The sequence below is a fragment of the Centruroides sculpturatus genome, unplaced genomic scaffold, assembly GCF_000671375.1.
Source record: "Centruroides sculpturatus isolate CEXI.00-Female unplaced genomic scaffold, Cexi_2.0 scaffold47, whole genome shotgun sequence".
Lineage (NCBI taxonomy): Eukaryota > Metazoa > Arthropoda > Arachnida > Scorpiones > Buthidae > Centruroides > Centruroides sculpturatus.
In genome coordinates, this window is record NW_019384385.1 from 1,200,785 (window position 1) to 1,213,339 (window position 12,555).

At 39.1% G+C, this 12,555-nt stretch overlaps 1 protein-coding gene across 2 annotated transcripts in view; it reads right to left on the reverse strand.

Moving 5' to 3' along the window:
* The window catches only part of LOC111618058, a 53,478-nt gene that overhangs the window by 35,256 nt on the left and 5,667 nt on the right, over window positions 1–12,555 (reverse strand). For both annotated transcript variants that reach the window (XM_023359487.1, XM_023359486.1), the window contains one exon: window positions 600–1,469. In XM_023359487.1, the coding sequence (XP_023215255.1) occupies window positions 600–1,238 (639 nt within the window). In that variant the 5' untranslated portion in view covers window positions 1,239–1,469. The remainder of the gene's footprint in view (window positions 1–599; window positions 1,470–12,555) is intronic.

Genomic DNA, 12,555 nt, shown 5'->3' on the forward strand with positions numbered 1-12,555 from the left:
CCTGCTTCAGGAGATCAAGGGGATTTACCAGGGGCTCCCCCTGGGCCCCAAGTTAGTGTGTGGGGACTTCAACGCAAAGTCGCCCATTTGGTATAGTCCCTCTGAGGACCCGAGGGGTCGGGAGGTCATGGGCCTCATGTCCGATTTGGGACTTGTTTCCCTTAACTCCAGTAGCCTGCCCACCTTCTCCAACAGTCATGGGAAGAGCTGGGTGGATCTCTGCCTCGGCAACGACACTCTGGCCCGTCTGAATACCAACTGTTACACCATGGACTACACTTCTACGAGTGACCACGCCTACATCCTCACTACGGTTGAATACCATCAGTGTAGGAAGAACCTGATAATTGTTAACCAAACGGACTGGGCCAGCTTTGAGGAGCTGGTTAAACGTCAGTGGGACCCGAGTTGCCTGCACAACTTGGACTCCACCTGGAAGATTGACCAAGCGGTTCTGCACCTACAAGAGACAATCAAACAGGCCTTCTTCCTTTCTACCAGGGTCAAGCCAAAGCGGCCCTCGGCCCCGTGGTGGAATCAACAGCTCTCTGATAAACGTAAAAGGGTCTGGAAAGCTAGAAAACATCGTCGTCGTCATCATCATCATCATCATCAGGTAATTCCTTAATAAGATGTATTCCATTAACAGATGTGCTTTGGCAATCACTAACGTAATTCTCTTTCCAACCAGATATTTCACCATTACACCATATAGGAGTTGCATTATGAAATAAACAGTGATGTTCTGAATCATCATTATCACTCTCTGATTGTACATCACCTACACTAGGTACAGATTTCTTATCAAATGGAGATTCATTAAAATCTGAATCCTCTGTAGACTTTTTTGGTGATTTTGGGCTTCCAAGTTCCGTAACATCAAATTCTAACTCACCAGATTGAAAAACATCATGTCTCCAAGAACTAATAATAGCATCATCTGCAGGTGATGGCAGGTTTGTTTGAAGTAGCAATGGCCTATTATTTTCACCTTCAAATCCACTGTCAGTGCTCATGTTAGGAGATTTGAGAGTTTCAGCATTTTCAGGTGCCTGATTATTTGCTGTAGATTCTGCTTGAGAGGAGGAAAGTAAAACTTGTTCTGAATTATTAACTAACAAAGAGACAGGTTTCTCTCGTTCTTCCATTTTGCTTTTCTTCTTTGCTGATATGTAGGACAGTGTAAAAAGATAAGGCCATGAGCAAGGACAGCAGCCCACAGCTGTACTAAACTTCATGTTGTTGCTTAACAGCAGAGCCAATTATATTAACAAATACTTTGATGAACAGAATGTTGCAGAGATTAAGTGACTGCAGGTTTTTGAGACACATTATCAGTTGGCCAAAATTCAAGTGTTACTGAAATGTTACACCAACTGTTAAAGAGTGTAATTTTACTTTCATTTTATGAGTTATCCATAACCATTGTATTGTAGCACCACTTATATTTCTTATATTCCAATTCAGTCCTAAATAAACATATACAATCATTAAAATTTTGGAATATTCATAAATTTTGAAAAATAATTAGATTAAATCTCTATTTAATTATAATTTCATTATTTTTAAAACTTGTTATAAATCTGCTAAAATGAATTTTTTACATACATAAAATGTTTTACAATTTTAAAACAAATTGTAAAATATTTAATTTAGTAATCTATCAATTTGGAGGATTTAGGAGAAAAACTATTCTTATAGAAGCCATATTATTGAATATTTTAAGAAAATGTTCTATTTACTGTATATAAAAATACAAATTTATATTATAAATAATAAGTATAAAAATATGATTTAGTTAAATATTTTATGATGACTGCATGATGGTAATATTTCCTGGAAAGGATAAAGTTTCACATATTCTTTTTTTTTTGTATCATTAACATTAAAAGAATTTGATTCAAAAATGATTTGGCCAAATATCAAATATGAATATTCAATCAGCATTAATGAGTACAGGTAGCTCTCGGTTTATGCCGCAGTTCCGTTCCTACAAAAGCTGAAGCAAATCAAATCAGCATAAAATGAACCCATATTTACAGTGAGGTATAGAGTTAGGTCCTACATAAGTGAAAAATAAGCAAATAACTTTGTTTATTAATACAGTATAATACAAAATACATACAAATTTAATTTTTAAAATGTATTTTATCATAAAATAAAGTGAGATGTTTTTATTAAAAAGTATCCATCTTTAATTGTTTACATTCTTGTTTTCTTTCATTAAGAATTTCGGAATATGGTCGAATGGATGCAATGATGCTCCTTTTTACATTTGCACTTTGTTCCCAATCATTACCTAACTCACAAAGTTCATCCATCAAACTTTCCATGGTTGAAAAAATATACTTTAGATCGGCTGTTTTCATAACTCTTGGAGTTTCTTCTTCATCATTCTTCTGTAGCTGTATGTCGTGTCTGCAGCTCATTCAAATTTAATGGTTTGTGGAACGTTCTCTATTGGTCTAGATCACCTGATCAAGGACCCGAAGTGCATAAACTGTCATCTACACAACAAAGAGGCCCCGGATCAGAAAAAAATAAACATTGACCATAACGCTTTTGACAAGGGCTGTCCAAGACTGAAACAGCAAAAACTGCTACAGATAAGTAAGACACAATATGTCTAAGGTGGTTTCTTCCTCTGTAAACGGCCCCCGTCTTGCTCTCACGTTCGATGACAACCATAAGTTTTACAAGGACCGACTGAACATTCTGCAAATTAACTTGCAGAAATGTAAAGTGGCGGCCTCGGCGACTGTCCAAACGGCGGCGGACCACGACATCGACATTCTGGCGTTCCAGGAACCGTATACCCGCAACGGGAAGGTGGCTCTGCTTGGTAGGGGGCATACCCTCACGGGCAGCGGTCATGAGGGTACTATTCTAACGGGCTTTATTATTTACAACAAGAATATCAACTGCCAGGTTATCGCCCAAGGTTGCACCCCTCACATCACTACCATCAGTGTGGACCTCAGCGCCACATGTCTTTACATTATCAACGTCTACTGTCCACCTTCAGAGGACATTGCCCCCCTGCTTCAGGAGATCAAGGGGATTTACCAGGGGCTCCCCCCGGGCCCCAAGTTAGTGTGTGGGGACTTCAACGCAAAGTCGCCCATTTGGTATAGTCCCTCAGAGGACCCGAGGGGTCGGGAGGTCATGGGCCTCATGTCCGATTTGGGACTTGTTTCCCTTAACTCCAGTAGCCTGCCCACCTTCTCCAACAGTCATGGGAAGAGCTGGGTGGATCTCTGCCTCGGCAACGACACTCTGGCCCGTCTGAATACCAACTGTTACACCATGGACTACACTTCTACGAGTGACCACGCCTACATCCTCACTACGGTTGAATACCATCAGTGTAGGAAGAACCTGATAATTGTTAACCAAACGGACTGGGCCAGCTTTGAGGAGCTGGTTAAACGTCAGTGGGACCCGAGTTGCCTGCGCAACTTGGACTCCACCTGGAAGATTGACCAAGCGGTTCTGCACCTACAAGAGACAATCAAACAGGCCTTCTTCCTTTCTACCAGGGTCAAGCCAAAGCGGCCCTCGGCCCCGTGGTGGAATCAACAGCTCTCTGATAAACGTAAAAGGGTCTGGAAAGCTAGAAAAAAATACCTGCGGAGTATGGATCCCGTTTCTAGGCAAGCCCATAAGGAGAGCTATCTCACCCTCTTTAGGGAGTATAAGACGATGATAAATAGGGCCAGGACTACATCGTGGAAGAAGCTGTGTACAGAGGTCAGTAATAAGAGCCCTTGGGACATCCCGTTTTATGCGGTTTTCAAGAAGCGGAAGACCCTGGGCATACCAGAGACCATCAGTACTCCCAACGGGTACACCACCAATCCGCAGGACACTTATAGGGCTATTTTCGACGAGCTGTTCCCGCAGGATGACCCAGCAGAGGACAGTGAGGAGCAACACCATATCAGGGAATACGGGAAGCACTATCAGAATAACATTATGGACCCCCCCTTTACCCCCCAGGAAATCAAGAAGGAATTCCAACAAATCAAGAAAAGGAAAGCCCCGGGAGGGGATGCCATCAACTGGAAGATGGCCCAGCATGCCTATCAGGCAATTCCTACGACCTTTCTGGTTCTCTTTAACTCCTGCTTCAACCAGGGGTACTTCCCCAGGGACTGGAAGGAGGCGGTCGTCAGGCTTATTCCAAAGAAGAAAGATAATACTCCGGCTGAAGTCTCCGATTTCCGTCCCATCTCCCTTCTCTCCGTCATTGGCAAGGTCCTTGATTCTCTAATGGGAAATAGGATTCTTTCTCATCTGGAATCCCGCAACGGGCTCCATGAGGCCCAATTCGGGTTTAGGAAACACAGGTCGACCCACCACGCAGTGGGGAAGGTCCTCGATTACGTTCGGACGGCCAAACAGAGGGGGAAGCACACCCTTATGGTGTCCATCGACTACAAAGGGGCCTTCAATCATGCCTGGTGGCCCGCTATTCTCTACAAGCTGGGTAAGGACAGCTGCCCACAAAACCTTTTCAATCTCGTTCAGAGCTACCTCTCTGATAGGTATGCATGGGCCACCAATCAGGGGCACACTCTTTACTGCACCCCCATCAACCGGGGCTGCCCGCAAGGCTCCAAATCGGGGCCGCTCCTCTGGACGATCCTCTATAACAGCCTCCTCAACCTCAACGTTAGTTCTCAGACGGAGGGGAGCCCGTATATCCAAGGATATGCGGACGACACCGTCGTGCTTCTTTCCCACCAAAATCAGGAGGTGCTTCAGGGGTACACCAACAAGTTCCTGGAAAGGGTTGAGAGCTGGAGCACAAGCAATAAGCTGATTATTAACCATGAAAAAAGTAGGTGCATGGTTTTCCCGAAGGATAACATCCTAAAGAAAAAGCCTACCATCAGGATTGGGGGCAGCAGGATTAAGTGCGAGGATAAGCTTCAGTACTTGGGGCTCACTTTGGACCCCAAGCTTACCTGGACCGATCATATTCACCAGGTGTACAATAAAGCCATCAAAGCTAATAACTCCCTTTGCAGCATCGCTCGGAACACCTGGGGGTTAAGCCCCAGGAACTGTACCCTTATATATAAAGCAGTGGTCGAACCCATTCTCACGTATGGGGCCGAGGAATGGGGGTACACCACCCTCAAAGTGCACCATAGGCAGAAACTTCTCTCTGCCCAAAGGGCTGCCCTGATTGCTATTACAAAGGCATATCGGACCACCTCCACCGATGCCTTACCGGCCATTGCAGGGCTCCTGCCGGTCCACCTTGTGGCCCTAGGAAAGTTTATCAAGAAGTCTCTCCTGCTACTGGAAAGGGGCGGGACCATGCCCACCCAGGTGCAGAACATCTTCACAAAATTGAAGTTACCTGATTCTATCGAACACATCATGGAGGAGATTATCACGAACGGGATTGACCGGAACAATAGTCCTAAGGACCCGCACCCTGCCTGCTCCATTAAGAGCAACTTTTATATCGAACCCGTCACCCCGAAACACGGGATTAACTTTTATACCGACGGCTCAAAGACCAACACTGAAGTGGGGGCTTCGGTGGTCCTGGCGGACCCCCAAAGGGTGCTGCACTGGCAGGCAGCTTATAGCTTAAAGCCTCATTGCTCCATTGCGCAGGCGGAGTCATATGCGATCCTCCGCGCCCTTCGGTTTATCAAGGATAATACGGACAAGTTCAAGAAGGTGGCCATCAACATTATTAGTGACAGTCGGACTGCCCTACATCAACTTAAGAAAGAAAACAGAAAATTGCCCATTGTGGAAGAAAGCCTGCAACTAATCAGTGACATTAACAGGTGCTCGGCCCTGAATTTCTTCTGGGTTCGGGGGCACTCAGGGGTGCCAGGGAATGACCGGGCCGACCTGGTCGCCAGGAAGGCTAACCGGATTGCCAACAGCCACAGTTATGCTGCAATTCCCGTCTCTCACGTCTGGTCGGCCATCCACAAGGCACTCATCAGGCTTTGGCAGAAGGAATGGGACACCAGCAAAACTGGGAGAGTGACCCATAACTTCATCCCCAACATCGAGAACAGGATAAAGAACCAGCATTTTTCCACGGATCACTCCCTCACCCAGCTGCTGTCGGCCCATGGGAACTTTGGCTCTTACCTGCGGAGGTTCCTGGGTAAGAGCGACGGGCTCTGTGGTTGTGGGATGGGGGAGGATGATGATCCCTTCCATCTTATCTTCGTCTGCAGCGACCTAGCAGTCCACAGGAAACCTCTCAGGGACACGGCCCTCACCGAGGGTCTCTACTGGCCCTGCCATCTTCAGGACTTTATCGAGAATAAAAGACTCTTTGCGGACTTTAAGAACTTTGCGGGGAGCATCCCCCAGCTGCAAGGGTTGTGGACAACCCGCCAATTTTCCAGCGGGCAAACATCCTCAACAGTAACCGACTCTCAGCACTAGGCTCTTTCTCTACTAGCGCCAGCGGCCTGTTCGGCATGTTCATCAACTATGTACGCTCTGTAATCTTATGTATTTACGTCTTTTGTATGTCTGTTTTATTTTAAATAATTGCGGCGCCAGGCGCTCATGACTCCCTTCACCAACTTTCCTATCTACTTTACACTTCCCCTTACCTCCTACTCTCTCCTCATCCTTTCCCTTTGTTCTTCCTCCCGTGCAATACCGCCGAGTAGCACGGGCTTCACCCCCTTTCACTAACGATGTAACAATATTGGTCTAGATCTGACCAATCCCAACAAACCACAATTCTGTCATGCCATGTGGTGTCATAGTGGACTCGTGTCTCGCTAGGATTGATCAAATCTGGACAAAATCTAGTCAAATTCAGCATAGGGAAAATCGGGGAATTACACAGCGAAATGGCAAATTGCACAGTGAAATTATTGTGAATTGGCATAAACCGAGGGCTACCTGTATTGTAAATACTGTATCATTATCAGATCATAAAAATGGATTACAAAAAAGACTTGAGTTATATTCCGTACTTAATATTTATTTGCATTTGAATAAACATTTAAAATACAAAACAAATGTATTTTGTGTGTATAATCTTAATAAAACTTACAAAATTTGTTTTACAAACTATATTTTTCTTCTTTTGAGATATTCATCATTCAACTCATGGATCAAAAAAAATGGAATACTGTATCTTGTGTCAAAATAAAGGAATAATTTCATTTTAACTGTCTTTTATCATGATATATATGAAGAGAACAGTGCAAGAGGGATATAAGTTCACAAATGGCCAATTTTGAATTATCAGTGCTTAATGAGTTACTGTATTTCAAAAAACTGGATACTTAATTATATAACACTCACCAAATAAACCATTACCAGTTCACAACCAAACAGAAAAATTCTTTCTACGAACGTTTTCATCTATATGTAATAGACATCCTCAGGTATTGACGATATCAAACTAACGGCTAGTAGAATAGAATGTTTTTGAAAGTTCCGTTTAACTACGTAATTTGAATATGTTGCGTTAAAATTGAAAATACGTAAAATATTTAAAACATATCCAAATAAATAATTGATTTCACGTAGATCATGACGTAAATATCCTCCATAATTTAAAATATCTTTGATGCGCGTTTCAATCATTGGGATCTAATCCAAATATGGCGTGCCATGCTGCAGAAAGCGTATTGGTTTCTTTGAAATTAATACCGCCCCCTTTTTTAATTGCCTTATATATCTCCATACGATGAGTATGTCATGCTATGTCCTATGTCCTATGTAGCTCTATCAATGCTATGTCCTCTTGAAATTTGGGTAATATGGTACTTAACTATTTTAACGATAACCCCTATGGCCTGTCGTTGAAAGTTGAACAGAAGAGTCAGACAACGGTACATTTTTTGGATATTGCGATCAAAATGGAGCAAGGTCATCTTTCCACCTGTCTGTTCTGTAAGGAGTCATATACATCTCTATTTATACATAACCGCTCACATGACCCTTACTCTTACAAAGTCTCTGCTTTTCGAGCTTTGGTAAAAAGGGTACACACACATTGTTCGAAGCAAAATGAAAAAGTAAACGAATTGTCGAGGATCAAGGCCCTTGCAATGCAACATGGATACCCGTCCTCTTTGGTCAAGCATCTCATAAACCAATACACAAATAGGAGGGAGAGGAATATGCCACAAGACGAACAGATGAGGGTTATCACATACAACAAAACATTTTCTAATATATATATAGATTGATTGCNATTATCAGTGCTTAATGAGTTACTGTATTTCAAAAAACTGGATACTTAATTATATAACACTCACCAAATAAACCATTACCAGTTCACAACCAAACAGAAAAATTCTTTCTACGAACGTTTTCATCTATATGTAATAGACATCCTCAGGTATTGACGATATCAAACTAACGGCTAGTAGAATAGAATGTTTTTGAAAGTTCCGTTTAACTACGTAATTTGAATATGTTGCGTTAAAATTGAAAATACGTAAAATATTTAAAACATATCCAAATAAATAATTGATTTCACGTAGATCATGACGTAAATATCCTCCATAATTTAAAATATCTTTGATGCGCGTTTCAATCATTGGGATCTAATCCAAATATGGCGTGCCATGCTGCAGAAAGCGTATTGGTTTCTTTGAAATTAATACCGCCCCCTTTTTTAATTGCCTTATATATCTCCATACGATGAGTATGTCATCAATGTACCTGACATACAATGCTATGTCCTCTTGAAATTTGGGTAATATGGTACTTAACTATTTTAACGATAACCCCTATGGCCTGTCGTTGAAAGTTGAACAGAAGAGTCAGACAACGGTACATTTTTTGGATATTGCGATCAAAATGGAGCAAGGTCATCTTTCCACCTGTCTGTTCTGTAAGGAGTCATATACATCTCTATTTATACATAACCGCTCACATGACCCTTACTCTTACAAAGTCTCTGCTTTTCGAGCTTTGGTAAAAAGGGTACACACACATTGTTCGAAGCAAAATGAAAAAGTAAACGAATTGTCGAGGATCAAGGCCCTTGCAATGCAACATGGATACCCGTCCTCTTTGGTCAAGCATCTCATAAACCAATACACAAATAGGAGGGAGAGGAATATGCCACAAGACGAACAGATGAGGGTTATCACATACAACAAAACATTTTCTAATATATATATAGAGAGATTGCAAGAACTACTAAAATACACCTAGCATATCGACACTCTCCTACAGTCTTCTCTCTTATCAAAAATGACAAAAACTGTATAGAAGATTCTAACTCTCCAGGGGTTTATGCGGTTCCCCTTCAAGATCACCAGGTTAATCATGCTTTAACATACATTGGAGCAACTGCAAGAGGTCTTGCCATGAGGATGAAAGAACATGAATACTCGATAAGAAAAAAGCTGACCATGACAGCACTAGCAACATATGCAAATAATGAGGATGTTCATGTTGATCTACAAAACGCTAAATTGCTACACAAAGTATCGAATAAAATACAACTCAAGTACCTCAAATCGCTGGAGATATATAAGGCAATTAAAAAAGGGGGCGGTATTAATTTCAAAGAAACCAATACGCTTTCCGCAGCATGGCACGCCATATTTGGATTAGATCCCAATGATTGAAACGCACAAAGATATTTTAAATTACGGAGGATATTTACGTCATGATCTACGTGAAATCAATTATTTATTTGGATATGTTTTAAATATTTTACATATTTTCAATTTTAATGCAACGTATTCGAATTACGTAGTTAAACGGAACTTTCAAAAACATTCTATTCTACTAGCCGTTAGTTCGATATTGTCAATACCTGAGGATGTCTATTACATATAGATGAAAATGTTCGTAGAAAGAATTTTTCTGTTTGGTTGTGAACTGGTAATGGTTTATTTGATGAGTGTTACTTAATGAGTTATCTTACTGCTTAATGCAACAATCTCTTATTGTCTTCAATGCATCCTTAATGAATCTTGTTTTTATTTTTTTTGCAATTTAATAGGTAAAAACTTCCTAGAAATATTTTCTACCTAATTATATTTACCAAATAAATAACTAAGGACACTAAGAGGACTTATTTATTTGTTTAGTACAAATAAAATCAAAAACTTAAAGAAAAGAATTGCTGAACATAGGCACTCAGTAAATAAAAACGTAGACTCTATGGCGCTTGCTGCCTTTGCCAAGCAACAGAATATCGAGGTCTTTTGGGATCGGGCGTCGATCATTAAAGCTACAAGATCCAGGCAGGCCATAAAACATCTGGAAAAACTAGAAATTCACAAGGCGCAGTTGCACACAAACTGTATTAATCATAGGGATGCTGACGGATTGCCATCGGCATGGAAATCCTTCTATGATGAGTTGACGTAGTTTATGTAAGCGGGAAGAATAATTAAGATAATTTTTACTGAATGTATATATTTTATTTTATTTTATTTCTTGTTTCGATTTAATTAACTTGTATAATTTTTGCAATTGTTTAAACTTGGTAAATGTTAACGTACATTTATTTAACTGCTTTTTGAATTTTGTTTTACGTAATTTCGAATTCTTCATTCGATTAAAAATGATAACTGAGGAAGATCGCTTAAAGCGTTCGAAAGCGTTTTTAAGATATTAAAACGATTTGCTGGATTATTTAAAGGTTTTGATTTTATTTATATAGTGTAGTCCAGTAAGAAAGTATTTTATTTATTTGTTTAGTACATTATTATTAAGGTTTGTTTCCCTTACTATATTTTCTCTATGAAGTCAAAATTAGATAACTCATCATAATGTTTATCAGTTTGATGCAACAGGCATAGTTTGTGTTGGAAGTAATGTTTAATGCAAAACTTAAAGATTTCATTGATTTGCTAGTTCTTTGGAACAATCACAATATCAAAGAAACACATTTTGAATAGCAATACAAGGCTGAATCAAGTGTATTAATATTGACCAAAACACTTATGTACAACATGAGAACATATATCCAGAAGCTTTGCATGGTAACAACTGCATTGGACTTGACCTACTGGGCAGATTTTGTGGGACATAAATTCTCTATGTCCCACAAAACTCTAAAATAAATGATTATTTTTTTTGCTCCACTTACTGAACAATGGAAGAAAAAAAATTTGAACATATTTTATTTGCATGAAACAATTCATGGTTTAAGATCAATTACATACCTGATTTTTTTTTATTTCTAGTTGTTTTGGTATTCCAATAAGTTTTTTTGCCACAAGAAATGTATCTGCACAGAATGTAATTTACTTTTTCTTGTATTCCATTTTTTTATCTGGTTTTGTACATCATTAAAATTTTATTTGTATGTCAAAATGAATGACTTCTTTTTGAACTGGTTTTAAATAATTACTTGTGAAATTTTTTTCACTTCAATAAATTTAAAATATTATTATTCTCTGATAACAGTTATAGTTAAAAAAAAAATTGACAATTTTATTCTCTTGTTCTTAAGCACTATTGATGAAGCTGTTCATTTAATCTTGCTTTAAAAATCTTATACTTAATTATCATTACCATCATCATCATCATCATAATATATTTTATTGGCATAAGTATTCTGAATATAGTAAATATGCAGGACATAACTTAAAAAGGCATTAACTAAAAAGGACATTAACTAAAAAGCCTATTAGACATATAAATCTTGCATTAAAATCAAATATCAATTGGTAATGAAAGCAAAGTAATATTTTTAGTTTTTATAGTCTTTTCTATTATGGGTATTCCTAAATACAGTAGAACCTCGATTATCCGGACTAATTGGGGATGAAGGTAATCCGGATAAGGAAAAATCCGGATAATCGAAACAGATACTTTAATTTGTCTTTTAATGATAATATAACATGTTTTCTTTTTGATAACATATCGGTAATATTAAAAATAAATACTGTATTTAAATCGTGATCAAATTTTCAAGAAACAAACGTTCGTATTGAATTTGGACTACTACTGACCAACGCTAACACACTACCTATTGTTTAAAAGGCCCTCTGGTGGCGCAAGAAGATGGATTTTATAAAATAAAAAGCAGTTGAAACTGCATTTTTATGAATAAAAATTTGACAAACTATTTATCGTTTTATGACGAGTAAAATTTTTTCGTCGCGTTTGCGGTTTTTAAGTAATGGATAAACCTTCAAAACGCGAGGCCCTTCGGACTGTGAGGCATAGGTGGTGGCCCACGTTGCCCATGTCTTACACCGCCCTTGGTCATAGAAATGATGTAATTTGAATATAAATTATTTATAAATACATATGTCAAGTTATATTTTTATTACTACGTAAAATATATTTAAGAGTTTACGACCACTGTGCTGGGTGAGACGTTGTTGAAACAAAAAAAGTTTATATTCCATCACGTACATAAACAGTGTCGTAATTCGCCAAGTGCAAATCAGCAAATTCGTAAAATTTTTGTTTATTTTGAACAATCCGGATAATCGAAAATCCGGATAATGGAGGTTCTACTTTATATACAATTTTAATTCATTAAAAATATTTCAAATGTAAAAATTTTGGAATGTTTTTTCTTTCAAACTACAAATTTGAACATAAATATGTTCAAAT